This window comes from Molothrus aeneus, chromosome 6 (genome assembly GCF_037042795.1).
Source record: "Molothrus aeneus isolate 106 chromosome 6, BPBGC_Maene_1.0, whole genome shotgun sequence".
Lineage (NCBI taxonomy): Eukaryota > Metazoa > Chordata > Aves > Passeriformes > Icteridae > Molothrus > Molothrus aeneus.
In genome coordinates, this window is record NC_089651.1 from 27,946,522 (window position 1) to 27,971,742 (window position 25,221).

At 38.4% G+C, this 25,221-nt stretch overlaps 1 protein-coding gene across 2 annotated transcripts in view; it reads right to left on the bottom strand.

Annotated features, from left to right (window-relative positions):
- Positions 1-417: 417 nt before the first annotated feature.
- Positions 418-25,221, bottom strand: part of SIPA1L1 (signal induced proliferation associated 1 like 1) — a 70,455-nt gene continuing 45,651 nt past the window's right edge. Inside the window, exons 11-20 of one of the 2 annotated variants that reach the window (XM_066552948.1) lie at positions 23,974-24,098; positions 21,251-21,369; positions 18,510-18,949; positions 12,412-12,651; positions 11,164-11,329; positions 9,167-9,410; positions 6,143-6,289; positions 3,877-3,991; positions 3,289-3,370; positions 418-2,531 (exon numbers count right to left, since the gene is read on the bottom strand). In XM_066552948.1, the coding sequence (XP_066409045.1) occupies positions 2,388-2,531; positions 3,289-3,370; positions 3,877-3,991; positions 6,143-6,289; positions 9,167-9,410; positions 11,164-11,329; positions 12,412-12,651; positions 18,510-18,949; positions 21,251-21,369; positions 23,974-24,098 (1,822 nt within the window). In that variant the 3' untranslated portion in view covers positions 418-2,387. The remainder of the gene's footprint in view (positions 2,532-3,288; positions 3,371-3,876; positions 3,992-6,142; positions 6,290-9,166; positions 9,411-11,163; positions 11,330-12,411; positions 12,652-18,509; positions 18,950-21,250; positions 21,370-23,973; positions 24,099-25,221) is intronic. The other variant, XM_066552949.1, reaches the window with a different exon arrangement.

The following is a 25,221-nucleotide window of genomic DNA, read 5'->3' on the forward strand; positions in this document are numbered from 1 at the left end:
GGCTTGGCTCTGGGACACTTAAAGTTCTGTGTGCCCTTAGGCAGATGAGCTAAGACAGTTTGGTTTTCACCTAAATTAGCTTCAGTCCAAGTCAGTTCTAAAATCCTGATAAATTTTTAAAAAACCCACTGCCTCTCCTTTATAACACTCTGGTGAAGCCCGGAGCAACTGTTAAAGGTAGCAAACCCTAGTACACCGGGGAAGAAGATATATTTGTGCAATGATACAAGTAAAAAGACAAGGGATTAAGTGTTTTTTACTTACCAAGTAATGGCCTTCAAAGGGATAAAAATTAGGAATCTAATAGAGAATGGAACTCCTGTATCAATAAGTACTGAGAAAAGTGGTACATGAAGAAAACAGGAAGAAATGGACACACTGGAAAGTCTTAACAAATCCAACAAAATCAGAAAATGGTTTAGAAGAACCTTTAAAATGAGTTTTATTGTCAGAATTTTACAAGTAGCCTTCAGTGGCATCATACAAGAAGAACTCTGTTGCAAAACTCTAATAAATAGTCTGCCCCAAGTCCCAAAATATTTTTTGAAATAAAATAAAACCAAACTTAAAAATAAAAGAGAATAAAAGCAAGACTTCAGGATGCTCAGAGATGTTAGCAATATTTCCCATTTACAAATAATATCAGGCATCATATAAATCTCCTTCATACAAGTCATTAAAAAACCCAAGACATTCTAAACCTTTACAAAAGCACTCCAGAAATAGTTCCAAAGAGATCCATTTCCATGACAAAACATTAGAGAAGAACTCCATGGGGATTAGCATCACAAATGAAGTTTGAGGTTGAAGTGTAGTGTGCAGCAAGATTAAAGATCGTGAAAAAGGGATTTGAAGAAAGCATGGAAGTCTTTGACAAGACTGTGCCAGTGATTTTAATCTGTTTATTTGAGAATGTGATAAAAGGGGAGTGAGAGGATGCTCTCGAAATTAACCCCCAAATACACTGCACTTTATGGAAGGCAATATTTACTAAGGTAGTAACTAGATCCTCAGAAGGGAGTAGAAAAGGTTTCTCAGCACACTGCACAGTTCAATGCCTGTGCAGACCCCGGTGCTTAAAAGCTGTATTTTGACACCTAAAAGGTATTTTCTGTAGAGGTAACATGTTGTGGCAAGTTAGCTGTTCCTTCAAAAAACAAGAAATCAACTTTGCTGGCATGAAGCAGTTTATGAAATCTCGTGAGAGACAATTTCACTGGGGACTCAGGATTTCAGAGCTCCAATCCTGTCCCAGTACTTTGAAAAATACACTTCTCTAATTCCCCTTTACATATTCCTCTATCTTCCATAGTAAAGGATTTATAAAGATCTCTCATGCAACAAAACACAACTTGAATAAACTTTTCTCAAATCTGCTGTGGTTTGAGAAGGCAAGGGAAACAGAATGGGAGGGCAGGTACACAGTGGTAGTTTGTGTGGTTTTTCATGGTAACATTTCAGGGGGGAGAAAAAAAAAATCTTAATCTCTTTACAACTTCAGCTTAAGTCTCCTGCATGTATGCAAGCACCAGACTCCCCTGGAAGGGGGCAGGGTGCTGTACTTAACTGAGCACTGTTGCTGGATTGCTGATGTCTCAGCCTGCCTGATGTTGTATGAACTGCAGCATGCCTAGTTTTGCTGTTTGTAAAGGTACTTGCAGCCATTGTTTCCACAGGAAACAAAGGCCACCAGAAATGCTAATGCAATCGATGTGTGATAATATGCCTGACCCATGGCTCACCTCTCTAGTCTCTCTCTAAGCTGTGATGCTGGTTGTACTGTACCATACACTATGGACACGCGCTCTCTGCAATGTATGGGAAAGTAGCACTAACCAAGTAACCAAGCGCAAATTGCTAAGGAGACACCTAAAACATTGCATTACATCCCCCTGTCTGTGGCATACTTCAGAAAACAATGTTAGAAGAGCAGTAAAGTAAACATTTCTTTCTAATTTTCTAGATGTCATAATATTTGCCAAAGCTGCAAGGAAAAGCAGATTATCTGAAACAGAGAGAAAGGAGTTAATGGAAACAGAGGCAGATGGAACAGCAAGCCTGATCCTGGCCTCCAAATCATTTTGTACATAACAGATAAAGAGACAATGTGCAAAAAATAGACATTCACATTTTAGCAGTTAAACTTTTATTTTTTTATTTTACCTTTTTAAAATTATTTACTTTGTTTTTTCTACAAAAGGCAGACATTGATTGTTGATCTGCAATTGTTCTGAGTGCGCGCAGAGATGCAAAAAAGGGTTATTGGAGGATGAAGAACAGGGAATTGCTCTGACTATACTTTCACATGTCATAATTAAGGTGGCATTAAAGCTTAAGTCCCAGTAATAATATTCATAACAGATAGTTTCCTTCCCCGTACACCGTTCTCAGTTCATGTCAATTGTGTTGAAAACCCATTCGGTGAATTTCTTCAGCTTTTCAGTTGCATTCTGGGATTCCTCCTGTAACCTCAAGTTGTCTTCCCGCAAATGTTGCACTTCAGCCTGAAGGCTGGCCTTGTCCTCTTTTTCCTTAGTCACAAGGAAAAATACAGATCTTAGTAGAAATTTCCGGTCATGCTTCCTATCTATCTAGAGCAGCAGGAATCTCTTAAGAGAGCATAAGTCTCGTTCTTTTTAAGGATTTTATGTGCAGTAACACACAGGTTTACATCCAAGGGACATTAGTGATGTTTCCTTGCCCATGTTTTGATTGCATGAACAGGATTTCTTTGTATTAGATCCCAATACAGAAGTTGACTCCCTAGGTGGTCCAATAAAATTGGCCATGAGCTGTTCTGTATGTACAAGTGCTGATGGTTAACTAAGTAAAGGGCAGGGAATCTTCCTGCAAACACTTTCCCAGCCAAGAGACTTCATCTCACTACTGCAGAGCCTTCCTGGACCAAGTAAGCATTAAAACAATACAGGAAGTTTCCACAGCAAAAATTACAGGTTTAGATAACACTGCCAACTTTTCATCAGCAGGATACATTTTTATGGACTAACTTCAAGCCTTTTGCAGTGTCACCTGAATTAGGAGTGGAGGTACTGTGAATCACCCTCCTAATTTAGGCAGAGGAATCAAACGCCTACAAATTCAGACACCCCATCCCAGCCATGCATAATTAGAAGCCTGAGAAAAGTAGCAAAGAAATGTCTTTTTCTCATACCAGGATGAGACTGTCACAGGCTCAAGCATGGCAAAGCAGGATTACACATTTATTAGCACCACCAAGCACCAACTAAATACATGTCATATAAATCCTTCTGTAGATGAAATGCTTACCTTCCTTAGATCTTCTTGCAGCATCTTCAGCAAACCTTCCAGTTGGTCCACTTTAGAGGCGAGAGTTGGAGGGGATTCTTTACTGTTGAAAGCAGGAAACAAGAACAGGTATCGATATGATTTCACATGGGGTAGCTAGAAGCTACCCTTCACATGGGGTTGCTAGAAGCTTTGTCTATACCAAGTGCCTTTATGAAGGTATGCATTTGTGTGCACTAAGGGGTCACAAAATAAACAAAATAAAGAGTACATGGAACACATGCAGCACATTAAACAACAGAGCAAATTCAACTCATGATTACTTGGGGTCATCCCATCACTTGACTTATTTCTACTTGAAATCACTGTATATGCCTTGAATTAACCATTGCTTTGGACAGTTTCATGAACATCTCAGACAAGAAAAAACCTGCAGAAAGATTCAACCGGACTTACAATTCTTTTATTTTCACCTCCCAACTCCATCTTCATGAGAACTTCCGAAGATTTACTGCATGAAGCCTGGAGATGGCTTCCAAATGAAGACATCCCTACTCTTTCCCTTGGTTTGTAGCTGGGAAAGCTTGCACATCTGGTGTATTTACTTACCCTGTATAAGGCTTTATCTGTGCAGTAAGCTGGTCCTCAGCCTGATCACTGCTGGAAGCAGCACTCACAGGTCTGTGATTTTCATCAGCAGCAGCAAAGAATGAAGCTCGCTGAACTGAGAAGACAAACATACAAAGAAAAACAATGGCAGCAGTAATGATTATTTGCTCATGCATAGCACAACAGCTACACTGCAGCACTTCAGCAATTTCAGTCTGTTTCAAGCAAGGTAAAGTGATGATATGACATACCAATGTCCACTTGATGGAAGCAATTCTGGCAGTGCAAGTGTTTGCACCAGGTTTGCCACTGTACTGGAGTCAGGAAGTACTGGCTCTGGCACAAGCAGCACTGTGCAGATCATCCTGGGTATGACTGCATGATACCACCCAATAACTTAGCAACTATATTTCGCTTCTTTCACTCTATAAAGAATAGCTTTATCTTGAGGAAAGAAAAGCTCACTGTGTGCAATTTGACCAATGTAATTTTTCAGAACCTGAAATTTTTTCCTTAAGTTTCATAAAACATTTTCAGATTGAAACATGAAACCTCTTTCCTGCCATTTGTGTATTTCTTGTCCTGTAACTGTTCAAATGTTCTTACACATCTCTAAAACATTGTCACATGGTGTGACAGACAGCAGTATAAAAACCTTAGCTTAATAAATTAACCTCAGCAGCTGTTGGGCTCTCACTGGAAACAGCAGAGTATTGTCTTTTTCTGTTTGGCAAATTTTTATACTACAGGTTGGTGTAGCTCAGGCATCCAGGCAGTTTTTCTTTCAGCTGGTACAGATACCACAATTTGTAACTTCAGGGGCTTGTGCTGAGGACACCAATCAGTGGTGGAGAGGAGGTGTTCAGGATCACAAATCAGAATTTAGGTTCCATGGTATGTGTCAATCCCTACTGGCACCTGCCAGAGACTGGGATACTGAGACCAGACAACCAAACACCAATGGAATTATATTGAGATCCTTCTCCAAGTCAAATTTGAATGTATTTTTATAGCAGTTAGATGAAGCTGCCAGCTAACACATTACTCCAGCTTTTCTTCATCTGAGCTGTCAGTTTGTTATCTTGACCACAGTGACTGTGTTCACACTTCTGAAGAGAAACACAAGTGAGTCTGGGGCCTACCAAGTGAGGGATTCAGGTTAATGAGGACAGTCAAATAAATCTCACAAAAAATGAGGGGATCCTTTAAAGAGAAACTGCCAACCAGAAGGAAATGTGTTAAAACCTGAGTTTCACCCATATGTGGTGATGAAAAAAAACATCCCTACAAATTCATCTTCCCTTCAGGGCCATTGAATACTCTTCTCAAAACTGTACAGCTCAAATATGAGCCAAGCTGCTCCTACAACTCCTGTGGCAACAGAGCAGAGGACACGAGTACTCTGAACACTCAGAGACACCCACTGTCCTAATGATATCTAAGGCTACTACCAGAGAATAGCCAAGAAATCAAATTACTTCACAGACTTCAACTATGTTGAATAAGGTCTAAAAGATTCAAGATAAGTGAAAAAACACTTCCATGAAAGTGGGATATCATTTATGCAGATACTAGGAATGGGCACTTCTGTTTCACACACTTAGAAGATTTTTCCATTGGATTCTAGTAACATAAATTCTCTTCAGTCTAAACTGCATTTTAAGTTTTAATTTTAAGTTCAAATGTATCTAGACAGTTTGCACTTCTCTTCAGTTTACCAAGAGTCATGGAAATGGAAAATGCCATAGGATGAAACAACACTTACATGCAAATCTACATCTTCAGGGTATGCAGAGGCAATGAAAAAGTATTTACCAACAAGGCGTATTTCCCAAATTATCTTGTAGCAAACTGCAGCTGCGCAAGATGTCCTTCTCACTAGTGCAGTAAGCAAGCAATCTTTAGTGTGCTTTTCCCCTACTATATGACTTTATTTTTGCACTTTTGTGCCCTTTCCCAGACCAGCTGCCTGCAACTCTTTTACATGAAATGAAAAGTGACCAGTTTCACAAAGATTTGGCCAAACCATACCACTGAGGAATTCCAGTATGAAGAAATGGTATCTGACTATTACATACGAAGTTTCAGGCTCTTGACACTTGAGTCAGTATTTTAAATGAGCTTAAGCTTCAGACTAAGAAGAAAATTAAGAACAAAAAAACTAAAAGTCAGGATTAAAATAAACCCAAACAAGCACAAACCCCACAGTCCTTAACGAAGTGTGCACAAAGACCAGCTTCCTAAGTGTTGTATTGTGAAAACTTACCTTCAAAAGCTTTGGCAGCATCTACCAAGTTTGACCAGTCCAGATCAGAGGCAGAATCAGGCAACGGCATAAGACCAGGGTCTGGCATGGGCTGCCGTCTTTGCTCCTGGATATCTGTGAGGGAGCTGTCCGAGGCAGAAAACTCTCCTGGAGCAATGCAGAATAGATTATAAACTCCATAAAAATACCTGAAAATTCCTTTCTTAATATATTGAATACCCTGTTCTTAACTTTTCTGGCATAGCACTTTTCAAAATCAGCCAAAATTCAGAAGAATGTTTGATCAAGTACAGTTCACCAGATACAGCCCTTCACAAAGCAGTTTTTTAAAGCCACCACATTCAGCTCCTTTCTAACTTGCCTTAATCTTTTCAGCTGAGTGCCCAAAAAAAACCCAAAAACCAACCCAAAACTGTGAGGTTTTTTCCTTCCTCTTTACAATCTTGTAAACCAATGGAGCTGAATTAAGTCTACCAAGATGAATCAGAACAAGAAAACCCTTAAAATTACTTCCAGAGCATTGCCCATCTCTCAGCAGTTCAGTGAAACCTTCAGATCTTTACTAAAAAATAGCCACACCCACCTGTAAGCTGTTACATGGCTCACTATGAAAAAAAGCATTGGCAAGCTTGAAAGAAGGATTCAAAATCCCTGTAATTTTTGCACAAATTAAAATAACAGAAGTGAAGCACTTAGATTTTCACCACTAATTAGGGCAACACCAAACTTTCAACCAAGAATTACCTACTTTATTTCAGTTTACTGGCTGGACAACCAAAAAATGTGCAATGCCTGGTGACATGTGTGAGCTCAGAAGCAGCAACAACTTCCTTTCTCATGCCCTCTGTCAAGATGTAAAGAAGTTTTGAAAACTTCTCTTGAAGTTTTGAAAACTTTCTCTTGAAGAGAAAGATGTGAGAAGATGGACTGGGCAATTGGGAGGAAGCTGCTGAGAAGATAAGGGAAAAGAGTCTGCTTGGATCATACAAAACAGAAAGACAGTGTGACAGGCAGGATACAATCCCAAAATGCCTGAGTTGTGTTGTTTATTTCCCCTTCTCCCCCCCCCCCCCGCTTTTTTTTTGATAGCCTAATAACCATGTAACTTCAATAACTAAAATAATTCATAAATTCATAAAACTTCAGCTAAATCTTATTGCTGCCTGGGGAACAATGACCAGAAAAGCTACACTGCATTCACTTCTTGGCTCAGAAATCTTGATTTTTTTGTGTCTGCGTGTATTTACTTTTTTTAAATGTAATTTTGTTACATTTTATTTTGTTACATTCAGTATTATTAACACTGAGGATTCTTGGCTTAGCTCTCGAAAGGGTTATTTTGGAGGTTGTTAACATGAAAATATTTCCAATTAGTGAAAAGACACATGCAATTAGATGAAAACCTACGTATTTGAAAAGCTACCCGTTTTAAAAATGTTGGATTGTTTAGGCAGCTAAACAAATGCGAGCATTTTTAGCTCAACATATTTCCTCTAAAAAAATGGATGTGCTCTGGAATCTTTGAATTTAAAGAAATTTGAGTAACTGGAAGCCAACAAATGCTTGTGATACTAAATATCTAGCTTATTTAATCCTTTTCTCAGCAAAGTGTGTGTGGGAAGACAATTTGTGTGCCAATCAAATAGCTGGTCCTTTTATCATGCAGCTCCTACATTTTATAGAAAATGGAAAATCTTGTTTTGTTGACAGAGGTAGAAAGGTTATGAGCTAGGAGGAGTTATCAGTTTCGGGTGGAAGAGAACATGATAACAAAAGAAGGTTTTGCAGTTTTCTATTTGGAAAATACAGCATTTAAATGAAAAGAGACAAAGTGCTGCTTTCCACTTGTACTCTAGTGGCATCATTAATCTTCTGACCCCAAGCCCTCAGAAACCAAATCCTCCATCCAGTTACAAGCATAACCAAGTCTACAAAGTTATTTTAGTGCATGTAAAAAATAGAAATGAAAAGAGCTCGGTTTCCTAACTCTTATGCAAGAAACACGTTATACAGACACAACATCTCAGGAAAATGTCAGGTTCAACACTGAAAACTGATGCCTGGTGATCACAGTCAGATGAAAAGAATTTAAAATAGATTTCATCATCAGCCTTCACTGTCAAATGCATCCTGTGTAGCTAAATACAGACTGTGCTTAGGGCCCACTATAGTGAGTTAAATCTATTGATAGCCTTGCATTTTCCTCTTGAAACATACTAAAATATGAATAAATCAGAGCAGATATGTACTTCTTCAGAAAACATTGCAGAATCCTACCCTGAGATCTACCTCTATTTCTGGAAAACACACTCAGTTATGAAGTACAGTGGGAACCTGTGAAAATTCCATTTCTCACTGTGACATTCACGTGCAGCGACACACAACCCGTCAAATAATCAGACTGAGACTTTTCAGTAAACTAATGGGAGAAAGCTGAGTGTCTTCTTGACAGCACTTTACAAATAACTTTTTCTGGTTAACTGTGTGACTAAAATAAGTAATTCATGTACTGTAAAATAAATTTGGTACGGGAATTAATTTAAAAACAATTGAACAGTTGGCACAATAAAAGCTGTATCTGGTATAGCTGTGTATCTAAATATCCACTACTATTTACCCACTTCTCCATCATTTTCCTAATCAAATTTTGTTCCTGGAATCCCACAGTAAGGAACTGACACCTGAAGTTCTCTCTGGTAGATAACCAAGCATACATTATTTGTCCATTGGTCTAACTGATCTAGGTGACTCTTGGAAGAAATGAGAGAAACTTGCAGCCAGTGAGGCAAATTTCTGTGCTCCCTCTACAAGGCAAATGCATGACCAGTCATGCCATCTTACACCCACTGGAGTGAGGGAAAAAAATTAAATTCCTGTCCTTTTTTACATTTTCAATCATGTGACTGGACTCTCCTCATCTGAGCAAAATAAAGATGGAACTACCAATTGCTGTAACAAACATTTTCCCCCAAGACGATTCACAAAGAATTCCTCTGGAAGTCAAAAAATGGGAAATCCACTTACCATGTAGTGATTTCATTCCCAAAGTATAGGATGGTCTCCGTAAGGGCAGTGACTTTGGGAGAGAAGGGTAGGTGCTGGTGAACAGAACATCATTTGGCATGGCTTGGTCCAGGAGCGAGGCCCGCGAGGTGAAGAAGTGGTCCCTTTGACCACTGTAAATACTCTCATCTGACAAAGTCCTTTGCAAGGCACGCCTTGTGGTAGGAGTGCTGGGAAAGGGAGACTGACAGGACAGAGTGTGTGACTATACATTCATAAACACAAATAAAAAGAAATGAGAAAAAAATAATCAATAAAGAAACTTGAAATAATTTTTAAATTTTTTTTTTAAGTGAGAAACCAAGTGTTTACATAGCATTTTTTCAGAGTGGACAGGAAATAGAACTGAAGGAACTGGCTTTTAAGGAGGTTATAAGTAGGTAACATATATAGATTTTTTTTTTTGCCTATCTCACACTTTTACCTTTAAACACTCTTCAAACTTCTGGAGTGGAAATCTCAGGCAGCCCTTGCTGACTCCAGAGCTGATATGTAGCAGAGAAATGGATACAGAAAGAGCCTGAATGCTGCACAAACCAGAGTTCCCCCGTTGCACAGTAGTGGCTGCCTTACTGCAGGCCCAGCACCAGCAAATGCCAGCTAATTAGAAGTCTCCTGTTACTGAACAACAAGGAATACCCACCACTGCTGTGGGTCTTCAGAAGTATTTGAATCAAAAGCACTCCCATGAATAAGAGAGCTTGTGTCTTACCTCCACCATCAGCCCAGCTTCCTCCATGCTCCATACAGGAGAAAGCAGTGCTGGGGTAGCCAGGAGTTTTGCACTCTCAGGTCAGTGCCAGAGAGCTGCTATCATGACCATTCCAACCAGCAGAGACTCTGATTTTCATGAAGCCTATAGCAACATAGCTGTCTTTAAGATATAACATTTCTTTACCGTTTGGTTGAAATTTGGTCAAAAAAAATTTTTGCTGTAAGACTTCTGTAAAATGAAATCTAATTCATACAGTGGGCAGAATTAAGTTGGTTTTAAAATGCCATTTTAGTTTTAAGATGCAATTTATTGGTGTGACAATGTTTTTAACTTGCTGAAATTTATCAAAAGTGTGATCAGGAAATAAAGATCGGGGTAAGAACTGATTCATTAACCCCACAGCAGAAAAACAGCAAACTTGGGAAGATATTTTAGAATGAGAACAATTCTCTTGCTCAAAACAATCAACAGGAGGTGTTTTCATCACTCATGTCCCAGTTCCCCTCAGAACTACCACAAGCCTAAGAAAATGTTATCTTGCCGATACAGCTTTTTTATCTCTGGCCTCAAATGCATCATCTTAAATAATCTGTGCATGGAAGCCACACTTACAAACTTTAACAAGCCATTTCAGGTTTTTACTAGCAAAAAATGAAGTTACAGCTCTCTCTTCTGCATGGTTGCTGTGGAAACAATGTGGGCTCTGGATGACAAGCACTGGATGTACATGAAGACTAGAAATCAAGACATTCTCTTCTGGATTATGGATTCTAAAAATTAATACATGCACTTACATGTTATTCAACGTATTCTGAAACACATCAGGAAATGTTTCTAACTATTCTGCAAAAAAATAGGCTTTAAGTTTAGGGTAACAGGATTAGTGAGGTATAAAAGTGTGCTTTTTGCAAGGAATTTCAGTACTGTCAGTAAGTCACTGTCTAGTGATGCAATCAGAGAAGAACAGTTAAAATACGTAAGACAACACTAGAGGATTTTCCATAACCCAGCAGTACTAAATGTTCTTTGCAAGTTGGCATATTAGTCTCTTTAAATCAGCACACAAAGTTGTAATAACATTGCAGAGATTGTAATAATGAAACTTTTCAACAAATCGGTTCCCCAGTAATCAGCTACACAGAGATTATTTTCTGTCCATGATAAGAATTCAGGGATTGCCTTGCATTTTATTTTCCTGCTATGGATGAGAATAGAAAACATCCTATCTATCTCTTTAACGTACCTTAAAATTCTTCTGGGATTCAGGTGTTGGGCTATCAAGATCTATCAATTTCTTCAGCTCTTCTTCGACAGTGGATTTGGACGCTCGTTTTGGGGATGCCCGCAGGTCTCTTGCCGATGCCCGCAGCCGAGGGTGGGCCATTTCATTGCCATCACTCTGGTGACGTCTTAAATGAAATGGAACAGACACATTCAGGTCTCAAAACCCTGGGGCAGGAGGTATGAATGAAACAAGAATTATAGCACCCTCAAGTTTTTTAAAAAAAATATCTAAGTAGAGGGCATAGAGGATGGAAGAAGTTTCACTACTATAGCAGAGACTCACCTTAGTGGATACCTGTGGAAGCACGAAGCTTGTTTAAAAGCATCAACTAGCAATACAATTAAATAATTGAAAGGTTAACGTAATACATTTTCCCAATAAGGGACTGAATCTGTTAAAATAACATGTATTCTATACAAACATAAAAACACATGTCTTCAGTAAGCCCATAAGCAGCAAATGACCAAGTTTCTTTAATATTTCAACTGGCTTTTTTTATAATGTAGTTATCACAAAGTTTCACCATTTCCTTTTGACAGTCAGCTATTGGTATCATCTAGGGATACTCTGCCTGACTCAGTAACAGTCAAGGAGGTTTGAATAAATTACTTTGAAATAGGCTTTCTGAACTACTTGCTTTTTGAGTCATACTTAACAATATTTTCACCAGTAAGTTGTTTCTCAATTTCTCTTCCAAAAGAGACGCTTGCATATTGTAAAGCTGAGATATCTTGGCTTGCTTTAAGCTTTAAGCCAGTTAGACTGGATACTGGCAGCAATTTTAACAAGGCAACGTGGAATGCCAGCGTTAATGCACAACATGCACGGTACTACTACATGGATGAGAGGTTTAAGTAAAACTCAGGCTCTACAATAAGAGGATATTTAATATTTGCTCAAATAGCATTTTGAGTCACCTTTAAGTAGTCCCAAGAAAAGATAAGCTTTAATAGGACTGAAATCCATAGAGCTTTCTAGAAATTATAAAACCCCCAACTTTTACAAGTTAACAGGGAATGAGATTAGCCAACTATCAAATACTTAAACCATACTCCAAGAAGACTAGATTAGAGATTAAGTTCTACAGAAGATGAAGCATTGTATTAAATAGTCTTGAGTTCTTCTCTAAGGAGAACTGTCACAGACCAAAATGTTTCTTTTACAATTAAAGCAAATGATCAAACAAGAAAAAAAAAACAGTCTTACTTTCTTGAATCCATAAACCCCACTGAGTTTATCGTCCCTTCTGGCTTTTTCCATCCGATCAGATACTTGCTAGTAGCACCCTGGCGAGGGTAGAAAGTCCTAGGACCAGACGAGGAAGAAGAGGAGGAGGAGAAAGAAGGTGCAAGCTGGGGAGAAGTAGCAGAATGAAGCTCTTCTTTAGGTGAGCTTCTGGCACTGGTGAAAACAACAGGGCTGGCAGAGTGTCGTGAGCTCATGGTACTAGGAGAAGAACATAAAGACAAAAATTGCCTCAAATCTGTGTATACAGGCCTTGTTTGATTTTAGAGCAGAACTCTGGGCACAAGAAGTTATTCTTATCAACAGCAGATAGAGTAGCAAAACCAGTCTGCTCTTCTTAAGGGCCTTCCACCAACGTGTCATTAAAAACACCTCACATACTAATGGAAAAATTTTGCAAGCAACCTTTGGGGATACAATACAACCACCCTTCACAAAATGGGGAACTGGCATTAGGCAGTTTAAAAGTAATACATGAGATTTTAGTTGAATTAGCAAAAAAGAACCGAAGTCTGAATTCTTGCTGGAATTCCTGGCTTTAAAAGAAAACATATTTTGAGGGAACTTAAGCAACAAGAAACATCTCTTTAAAACCCCAAAACAAACTAAGAAGAAACCAATACAGCTCTCAAAATAGGGCTTCCTGAATTTTACCTCAAAATCATTTATTAAGCATTTGCAAGAAAAAAAAAACAAGCTTAAATTGAGAAGTTAGAGCCAGTCTCTAACATATATTACCATTTGTCAAGACAGAAAATGGAGCTGGGAAGACCAACTGCAGCTTGTTGGGAGAAGGAGAGGGACTTGAGATGGAAGATACTCTTTAGTTATGCTGATGCTCAAATCTGATGAAACTTGTTTCCTATCAGGAGTGCTAGGCCTTGGACAATATTTACTATAACAACCTTAAAAGGTCAGTCATCTATAAGCACAATAACAGGAAATCGTTGTGTACAGCTTTAATACTGAAATAGCATTATATATCTGGAGACCAGTTTTCTACCAGCTCTCTACACAACTTAGCCACATTTTCATCCCTGGATCCAACACTGCAGTGAAGGAACTTGAAACAGATGGCCCCATGGTAAAGAACAGTTTCTGACTGAGAAATAAAAATTAGCTGGAAGGCTAAATAAAGTCACTGAATAATCTTTTCTTCCTTTGCATAGCAGGAAATTCTTCACCAATCTTTTCATAACTTAATAAAACAATGCATTTTCATATCTATCCCTCTTACTGAAACAGAAAAAAAGAACTTAAGGTTAAATTTAATGTTGCCACCTGGGAAAATAATACCACCTACGTTTAGTCTTAAGCAGTCAGTTACCTAATCTATGCCACTTGTCTGGCTCCTGCTCTAATAGTCCATGAAGAAATATCCCAAGGAGGTGGTTCTTCTTGCCTTAAATTAGAGATCTCAGATATGCAGGATGAATTCAGGATGAATTAATGGTTTGGAGTTTCTTCTCTCTTCATTGACAACAGATGGAGTCAAAAGAATAACCCTGAAATCTGTTTCATGTGGCTCAAGTTAAGCACCACAATTCCCAGCACTGAAGTGCTGTTGGCTTGATGAACAGTCTGGGTGCACTGCAGCCCAGGGGCATCACAACAGGGGCAAGATGGACCCTCTCCATTTCCATACAAATTAAATTACAATAATACAGATTTTGTATTAAAGAATTATATTTCTTCCTTCCCTCCATCTCTACATGTGAAAGGCCTATACAAAAGACAGCAGACTGAGAAAACACAGGAAGATATTTTCCTGTCCATCAATCCCATATATTTGGTGCTGCACAGCACAACCTTCATATTTGTAACAGATATAAGCAAGCATAATTTATAGCAAGAAAGCAGAGAAAATTAAGAGCTAGGGGAATAGGCAGTAAATATTTCTTTATTTCCCCTTTGTCTCTTCCAATACTGAAAATAACTCCTACGCATGCTGAGCAAGCCAGCCTATCTGTAAGGTATCACTACCACAGCATAAACTGCCATTTTTACCCCCTCCTAAATACACTCAAGAAGTAGAAAAGTCTGCTTCAGTGTAGGGAAAAAGGAGAAAGGAATCTCTGTCCACATTTCAGAATTCTTCAACCCATCAAGTATTTCTCAAGGAAGTGCTAGTTGTGACAAATAATTTGTTAATAAAAACCAGTAAAAATAAATATTCAGCTCCTGGATAGGCTACTGGTGTTGACCCTTAATGTTACTGGGGAAAGAAGGCAACAATGATGTTAATTATGCTTGACATAAAATTTATATAAGATGCATATGTATGTATAATATTTATTATGTAACATACTATAAATACACATTGTGCATTTTAGGTCTTATTATTTGAATATTTATTATAATATGCATAATATAATAGGCACCAAGAGCAGCCTGGTAAATGCTAGGAAAATTAGCATGCAATTTAAAATATGGTTTTCTTGAAGGAGCATTGCATATTTTGAGGCGTGGTTTTTACAATATAGGATTTTTGGGAGGATATTCTGCTTCAGGACTATGCACAGAATTGTGAATATGACTGAAGCTTTTCATCCTACCAGTAAACACAGGCAGGCCAACAGGATACTGACAGGTATAGAGACACAATTGTTAAATGAGAGCATATTTGGAGAGCAAAAGGCTTTGGATATACTCTACAAAAACTAAATCAGAGCTCAAGCACTATGGTAGTGATGGGAAGTTATTAGAATATTTGACACCAGGAAGCATGCAGAGAATTCATCATACTGCAACAGATGCCTAGACCAGGTTAGTTCAGGTTAGTTTTATCTGGAAGAGATTGAGTCCTCTTTCTCAGGACACAGAGATGGTCACTACTGGTCCCTTATTTCACACTTCAATTATTGAGACACCAAGGACTGAATTATAAAAATCATGCAAATACTACACGACTGTCTGCAAGAATTTCAGATGAACCATTCATAAAAGCACTCTACAATAAATAATATTTTAAGTATCTTAAAATAATCAGAATTAATAAAAAATGTACTTGATTACAAATAGTCAAGATTATCCTTTTAATTTTGGTAAGAAGACCATAAGAAACTGTATAGCTTAGGTAGAAATGAAAGTTTGATTTAATTTTTTTTTTTGGTAAGGAACTCATGCCATCAGCACATACTGCTTCATTTAATGACATTCAGCTATAATGATTCCGTATAATTACTGGCCTACATAATGCAGTTCTCCGGGGATGCTATGAGAAATCTGCACAATCATCAGGAAGGACTTTGGGAATGGGGGTGGAAAAGAAAAATAAAACCCAGCCAGAAGCTCTGCTATAAAAGTTAATCACTATAATTTACATTTTGCCACCAGTTCTCAGGTACTAGTTCTTTTATGCACCATTAAATGATCTGAGCAGTAATTATCACTCTTGTCTTCTACAGACACAAACACTCTAATTTGTAGTTATTTTCTTTTCTTTTGTCACAGAGATCTTTTTAGGGCCATATTCCTTTTCTTCTTGCTCAGAAACCTAATTTTAAAGACATTCCAGACATTATGGCATCCACAGGCAAAAGATAAAAAAATGAGAAGCAACAAAGGATAGCAATTTAGAAGCTGATAGAGAAACACACCAATTAAGCTGTTAATTTCTCATGAAAAGTAGCCTGTTCAGAATCTTTCTTTTGTCTCCCCTCCTTCACCTTCGTGAAGCAGGCATCTTCATAATAATCTCCATAATCTGTGCTTGTCTTTTGGAAGTGCCACTTTAACCAGCTTCCAGCTCCAAGCTTTTGTGCCTCCACAGAGGAAGCAATGAGAAAGGAGTTGGGAGCAAACAGCTGGATGACCTAGGGTTCCACTGCTGTTCAGTGTGCAACCAACTGAGGATGCCACAAGAAACAAAATCAAAGCTTTTTATCCTAGACTGTGCCTTTGTTTGATTGTGAGGCATCAAATACATCCTCTAGTCTTCAAAATAAGAAGTAATAAAGAAGGAACATGAGTCAGTCTGTTTATAATCTGCCACAACAAACGATGTGTGTCCAAGTATTTCTGCATTTCTCAAGTATCATGTCCCACATGTTCTACAAACTGCTACTACACCTTTTTGTAAAGAGTTGCATTATTAACATCTCAGTTTTAAACGAAACTTGGCCAAAAGAAACCTCAACTGTTTTCTCCAGAATAAAGCCCAGGAAACCTGTATCTGGAAATTTCAGTGACAGCCCCAAATGACAAGGAGAATAATTCCAAAATTCCAATACAATCAGAGAAACATCACGTTAATTAATCCACACCAACTAGAGAAAACACTGTGTTTGGAGACACAATGTTATAATATAATAAATAATGAGACAACAACCTAGACACCAGTTTGCAGGCATGTTGCAAAGTACATTATATATGGAAGAAAAGAACTGTCATGGTGTGCCTGCCCTGCAAAGTGTTTCTTTCTATAAAATTTTCTCAGCTTTTCTAGTGAACTAACCCTATTTGGTGCTTGAAGAAGAAACCAGAACCACAGATATACAAAGATGCCATTCCATTAGGCTTTACAATAAAGTTTCCATGACTTACATAAATTTTCCAGGATTCTTTAAGTGGCTTCAGAAAAAATCCTTCCAAATGACAATGCTACTAACTTTATTGCAATCAGCATTTTGTATAATAATCTCAACACTTGATATCACTTCCAGTTACATTCAGACAAGTACTGCAGGACATGTGATAAATTCTACTGAGTGTTAAAAAATGCACATAAAACATGCTTATCTTAAAATAAAAGGTGTAACACTGCAGACAATCATATAGACTTTTTACCTTCAAGAAAGGGAAACACACAAACATGGCATAAATCTAAGTAGGTCCCTCTGCAGAGTGTTTTCTCCAGACTTGCTCAAGTTCTTCATGCATATGCAGCTACTGGAAACACACCAGTCTCAAACATCTGGGTGGGATTTCTATCAATTGAGCATGAGCTTTGGTGCCAAAAATGGCCAATGAAGAGAGGCAGTAAACCAGAGTGGGACCACCATGAATGGATTATTTAGTGAAAATCACCATGACAAAGCACATGGAGAACATTACAGTCGCTATGACAACCCTTTATTTACAGCTACTGTATGAGGAATTAGTGAACTGTTCTCAAACATCTAGTCTTGCACAGTGGCTGTGTTCAACACAATTACCAGAAATTGGTTTGGGCTTCCAGTCTGCAGGTATTTTTGTTACACACTCAAAACAGAGGTGTCTTGAGAATAAAAATGCAACAGTCAAGCTCCACAAGGCAAACAAATTATGATGATCCCACATCCTCCCTGAAAGACCTATGGGTTTTTTTCTTGCTGCTAGTATGACAGAGTAGGAATATTTTTTGAAAGCACATTTTCTTGGAAAATGCGTTAGGAAAATGGTCTAGAATATTTTCTGGTTGTAATAGCACCAATTACCTTGTAAAGTGTGTATCTTCCATTTGAGGTGTTTAAGCACATTACAGATGTACTTGATATTGCTGATTTTACAAGTGGCAAAACTGAGGGACAGAGGGAAGGTGACTGTAACCTGTCATACCCACAAGCCTGCAGCAGAATGAGATTAATCTACAAGTTAGCACTCCCAAGCAAATTGCTCTTGCTATTGATCATACCAACTGCGAGCAGATTTCCAAAGACAAAGCCTGGGGGAAAGAAATGCAAAACATCTGAAATGAGTACTTAAAAGACTAAGAATAAATTCAACATTAAGCTATTCATTAATAACAGGGACAGATCTCCTTTCTGATCCATACATGAACTGCAGTTGTTACAAGATATTCCCCATGAACACATCAGACATGTCTGTCTTACACATAGTTCAGTAGCAGCAGTTTAGTACAGAATATGCTCTTAAAGACTTTTAGTACTATAAGGAGTAGCAGATGTGAAGACTAAAGATGGTCTTAATTTCAAGCATTCTGCACAGTGAAATCTTTCAAAACACTGATTAACTTAAGTAGAACCTCTTCTCTTCAACATCCACTTCTCACTTCTGATAGGTTAGAGAGTGAGAATGGGAAAATGATGGGGGAGCAATCATACAAGAGGTGAAATTACCTTGTATGTGAGACGGCATCACTTAAACTGTAAGCACTGTTCTCCCTTGTGAGAGGGTTGGAGGCAGGCTGACTCTTGCTGTGAATATCCAGGCTGAGTGAAGATTCAGCTTTCCGGTCCATGTGGCTGTCCTTTTCCAATGTCCTGTCTGCAATGGAGACCACTTCACTGGAGCTGTGCCACAGCGGGGCCACCTTCTCCTTGGCCAGGCCTGTGCGGGGCGAGGTGGCAGCCCCCAGGGAGGCGGTGCTGCCGTGGCTGGGCCCGTAGGAAGTGGTGTCGATGCCGCTGTCGGCTGACGTCCCTTGAAGGTAGTTGTAGCTGTTGAGCTCTGACTCCGTGCGCTCTCCACTGTCATACCATTTCTCATCGCTGTGAGCACTGGAGGCATTGCTGGAGAGTGTATTGCTGCTGGAATGGCTGGAGTAGTGGCTGTCAGACTACAGAAGAAACAACAAAGTTATGGCAATGGAGAAGAGAAAATAAAGGGTTACAAATGTCACCACTGTACAGTAGGAGCTCTCCTCCCTGGAGGTACTGGATAGATACATTGAGGAGACTAATAAACTCTAAAAATTGGATTCCAACACAATGCACATCCTCTGTGCTGGGTGCACATAAAAAATGTTTCTTATGGATTTGGAAAGTAGGGAAAGCCTGAGTCTATATTTTGTCCCAAAATATCTTGCGGTGGTTCCTTTCAAGCACGGTTCTGCTCAGTCCAGTCCAATGAAATTGGCTGAACTAGGTAGACTTTGACTTGATTTATAACTACAATAATTAAAAATATTCTAATTTTAAGACTGTAATGTTTTAGAACATGAAGCACAACCAATCCACAGAAAGTGAATGCTATTTTAGTAATCCAATTGCCTATCAAAAAGCCAAAGAAGAGCATAGCCACTTCTCTTCCTCCTCTTGGCAGTAGGGTGTCTTACCTCCTCAACAGGAATGTCCTTTGCAAATGACCAGTGAACCATCATTTAACTAATGTGAAACTGCTTTCCAAAAAGCAGAGTTGCATGAAAAGCAGCTTTAATGTAATGCTTTTAAATTATCCCATCAGGTCATGCCAGTGCCTGGCTGGTTTCTATGTCCTACCCTTGGTCACAGCCCACTATTACAAAGAAACAATGTCCTTAATTTCATAGTGGTGGAATATCCCATTTCAAGAATTTCTTTTGTCATACACTTACTGCTCAGTAGCTCATCTACCTTTGGGGCATTTATAACCATTTGAATTCTACTGAACTTAGATAAGTTCTCATCTACAGAAATGAAGTAGTAGGCAACAGACCTGTTGGATGACCACATGGCCTGGGAAAAAGGGAATTGATGGAAAGGAGACTTAAAAGTTTTCTATTTGTCTACCATTTTACTGAACGGACATACAGTCCTAGACAAATATAAGAAACAGATACTGCTTTTGTTTTCACAAGGAAATAGGGAACAGATGCATACTGAGAACAAGGAATCATCAGCATCCATGTCTTTATTTAATATAAAGAAAGAATTGACAGGAAAATGGGAGAATATGAAGTTGATTTGGACTCCTAGTTATCTCCAATTAAAGTTACTTTTCTTCATTAAGAACTTCATCACTTGCCCATCCATCTGTCCATATAATAAAGACTTACTTTAACAATGACTAAGCCAGAATAATGCAAGCGTTAATAAATCCAGTGTTGCACTTGGCACTCAAAGCTAATGAGTTATGTACTACATCACTATGCAGTCAAATACATCTCATGAAAAACAGGTCAATCTAAATTTAAAAACTAGTCTGTGCTTCTAAGAATACGAAGACAGGTGTGTTACTCTTCGGGTTTCTTTGGTATTTTCTTCTTTAAATAATACATGTGTTGCTATGAATTAATAATCTAAAAGCAACACTGCCAATTTCATTGAAAGAATAATGGTGGCAAGCAGGAGCAAATTAAAGACTGGAACCAATTAAAGGCTTTCACACATCTAAATAAATGCAAGTAATATTTTCAGTAACATCGTGCAAGACAACTCTGTATTTTAGCCTGCAGTACAAATAAAAAGAAGTAATACAGCTTATTGAGGATTTTAAAGCTTAAAGTGTACTTCTTTTATTACAGTGTCTTCAGTAATTTTCAATACATTTTAAATTTATGAACTTTACTGTATTTATCTATCTCTCTGTATACAAATTGGGAAGTGACAGTCTCCACAAAGGTATAAATAGTTAACTCTGCAGAGACAGAATTTACTATTTAGAACTTCAAAACAAATAAACCAAGTAAGGTTTTTTTTTCAGCAGGATTCCAGGAGACAGACTTCCAACAGTGTATGTTATGAAAAAAGAGAAAATACAAAACAAAAATCACCAGTCTGTCTCAAAAGCAGCAGCTTTCTGGCCATTGCATTAGAAGATACACTAGTTAAACTGCAAGTCTTACATGTGAAGTCTAGGAATAGCTCTGCAAATTTCTACTAATCCTTTACTTCTTACAAGATAACAGACAAGAGGTTGCTGTTCAACTGGCAGCAAATCTTTATTAACTAGTAAATATTTCAGTACACAGTGCTGTAGGATTTAGGCACCAACAGGCCTGCTCTGCTGCATTCTCCATGTTCCAAGGAACAGAATTTTTTTTTCTTTGCTTTTTTTTAAAATTGACATTCTAAATATAACTTAGAAGAACACTTTTGGTATCAAGAGCTTGTAGAGCAAAAGTGACACATTAAATAATTCCTTTTTTGGAATAACTTACATGACCCTGCTTATTTGGAGACAAGTGTACCACAGGATCCTGTCTCATCAGTCTTCCACTGGGGCTCTCTCGGAAGGACGGCAGCACTTTTGAGACTGCTGGGAGATGGCACGTTGGCTCTGCAACACAGCACACACCATGGACTGAGAGAGCAGTGCTACAAGCTAAGAAAAAATTTAACCTTATTTTACACTGTAATTCTTCCAACACTACCTTAGCCAAAATCAGGTACATATTGTGACAGAACACAGGGAAGGAAGTAGGGGCCCATTCCTGCCTGGTGTAAATCATTAAGGCTTCATGAAAAACCAGCTGCCACCATTCTGACTTTGGTTAGAACAACCTGGATAGTATCATGTCCAAGAGCACTATATCAGAGCATTTAAACAGCAGACTATTCCCTTTCACAGGGTACTGACATTGGATCTCTAAATGCTTGATACCTGCTGACAAGAGATTTAAAAGACTCAACACCCACATTTCCTTAAATGGCATTCTACGCAAGGCAGGACAATAGCAAGTCTACAGTGATCACTTGAATGAATCCATTTTCCCCAGTACAACTACTACACATATTTCTTACCAAAGTTGAGTTAAATAAACGTTTGCTATCTTAAACACTGCTGGCTGTAAATGTGGAAACTGCATAGATGTACAAAAGGAATACTTACTAAACTAAACCTGACAAAAGTGAATGGAAGTCAAATCACTCATCTTACATGGACACTCAGAGGAATACACTTCGCCAAGAAAACTTATTTTCCCAGGAGATAACTGTGAAGTCTAGAGGGTGTTCAGACACAGCCTGTTATGTAGGTAATTGCCTTCTCAGAGCCCAAGGTCAGTATTTTAAAAGAATCTCTCTCAGTTATGAGCTTTTACATATACTTCTACATATATTCTGCTCTTCTAAAAATGCTCCTTTTAAGTAGAATATGTGTTGACAAACATCAAGTACTTAACAATATCCATTGTAAATAGTAGTGTTTTCTCCACCACAGCTACAGTTTGTTCATCTTGATCTGCAGCATCATGAGCTTTTTAAAAAACAAATAAAAGCTGTGAGTTTTTTTTAAAAGAATAATAATCATAATACCAGTAAAAATATCATCAAACTTGATTTCCCCTGGCAAGTGGTAGCAAGCAGTGTTGGTGAACACAAAACAAACTGCTCTGTAGCAAAGGACAGGCCAGGAAGGTGTCAGTGTGTGGATTCACTACAGCTAAAGCCTTATTTACCCTGAGACAGATTATCCCAAGTGGAAACATACTTATTTGTCAAAAAACAAACTTTTCACCTGGATTCACCAAATTGACAATAAAGTCTCCGATCAGAGATGCAGCTTCCAATTCTATGAAAGCAGGACAATACACAAGAGATAAAATACAGCGATTTTACGTCACTGTGCATTTCTCATCCTTTTCCAAATGCTGGAGTCATCTCTCCTACCATGTAATTTTTCCTGTTCTTTCTGGCTTTCTTTATTTTGCTAATATGTTGACACCTGACACTATAAAACAGAACTTGTTGGCAGCTCCCTCAGTGCCAGCACCAACACCCAACTGTTGGTCTGCAAAAGTAATGCTGAGCAAAAAGATAATTTTTACATGTGTCATTACCATCACACAGCTTCATAACATATGTGATTAAAATTGTTATGTCAAAACGAGAACTGCAGATTAGTTTAATCATAGTTTTTTACTGTGAATATGGGGGGAGTTGTGAGGGAGGGACTGGCAGATGGCTTTGATGACAAGGCACAGCTTACTGAGGTTGTGAGGGTGTGTGAACCAAGAACATCTTCAGAACCAGAGGCTGGCAGCATATACCTTAAATTCCTCATGTCACTGAAGTGTATTCGCCCTAGAACATTAGTCCATTTGTACAGTGATGCAATAACAAAGTATGGATTTGTTTAATCTAGGGTAAAAAAATTTAGAGAAACACAATCTAGCAACCTTGGCCAGGGTCATCATGTTGGAAAACTACTGTTTGTAGATAGGACATTTTCACTGGTGTCAGTCTTACCAGTAATCCTTTCAAGTCAAGCCATAGTTGTAGCAAAAGGTCTATGTGCAAGAACTTCAAATGAAGGCCTAACAATATAAATTCTCAGTTCCTAGCTGTTTTATGTAGTTAATGTGTTCCCTCAGCTGACAGCTTAATGGCTACATGCAATGAAAACGTATACATTTGTGAAAGGTGATTACCTACTTATAGATTTACTTCACTATTTAAACTTTAATTGCATTTTTTCCATTTTATACATGGTGTTTTTATAGCTTCAATGATCAAACAATCAATTTGCATTTATATAGCACCATTAGAAAAGGAAGCATCACAAGTACTTTAGCTAACTAAGGAAATATTGAACTAAGCCAAGCCACTCAGGAGAGCAGGTAAGGTCAAACAAGTCCTCGGCAGCAAGACAAATTTATAAGTGTGTCTGCTCAGCTGCTTCTAAAAGGACAGAATGTTTCAGGGTAAGAGCACTAAGGCAGATTTAATCCCACAGTCAAATAAGGAAATGAAATCAGTTCTTCCTCAGGTGATACTCCTAGGTCTCCAGGAAGCAGACTGCAGAAGCTTCAGTGCATGCTCCAGACCTAATTATTCATCCCGATGAACAAGGCTAACTTTGAAAGGTGCTGAAAGCAGCATCCTTGAGAGGGCTCAGCGTGTGCCAGGAGAGGCAGGGCCAAGGTCAGAGCTCCGTACATACCCAGCTGGTCAGCGATGCTGTCCTCGCTCCTCTGCCAGCTGGGCGTGGACTTGCCGCTGCCGCCCGTGTCCGACTGCGTGCTCTGCCTGTCAATGGAAGCGGGGGATCTGCGGCTAATTCCAAACCTGTTCTCCCCAAACACAAAGCAGATAAGCATTTTAAATATACATAAACCTTGCACAAGGGGAAAAAAGAGCACTTTTAAGAAGCCAGTGTCAAACAACAGGGCAAACCAATGCACAGCACAAATGCTTGAGGGATTTATAATGCTTTGCCGTTTCATTTTTGCGGTAGCTCTCCAGACCCTTTTACCAGCTTTAATGCATACGATTACAATATACATTAATTTATTGAGCATCCTTGGGCAAGAACAACTGGTTACAATGCTACAATTGAAAAAAAAAAAAACAGATCAAAACATCAAGAAAGAAAATTATGCATTTTTATTTACACAGCTGTTTACATGAAAAGGTGACCAGACTGTTACATGGTAATAGAAAACTCAACATAGTGAGTAAAATGTAAAAGTTTGGATAAAAACCACATAGGGAAATGAGGTGTGTTTATTGGGAAAAGATCAGATCCTTTCAACTACCTCAAAGCACTACCTCAAACTAGTCAAAGAAAGCATCAGAAAATTTGTTGGGACAATCCCATGTATCTCAGCCACTTCCCTGGGTTCCAACCAAGAGAGTAGTAAGGTCATACCTCTGGGTGATGCAGACATATATGCCAACAACATGGATTTCTTTGGAACAATATTAACACTGACAAACACGTTAAATAAGCCTCTATAAAGTCGACTGTTGAATATGGATTCCCAAATCCTGGCGTTTGTAAATTCTTAAGTTATTTGATCATAAAATGATTTGAGTGGATTAGTGCAAATTAAATATAGCTGTAATAAGGTAGTGAGACATACACCTATTGCTGTAAAAGAAAACATACAGGGCAAAATGAAAAGTTCAATGGACTTTGCAAATCCTGTCAGAATAGGCAGATGGATTTCAGAAAGATCAATAAAGACAAAATAAACTCAAGGAAATCAAGCTAATGACAAAAGAGACACACAGGGCCCATGTGCCACACTGAGCCTACATGCCTCATATGCCTAAAAGCCTGTAAGACTTGAAATCTACAGTTCTGTATTACATAAAAATCACTTATAAGTCTGCAAGAATTATAGCTTGGTTCAGAAATAGCAAATCAGTCATTAAGAATTCATCAAGAACAATGTATTTCTGAGGT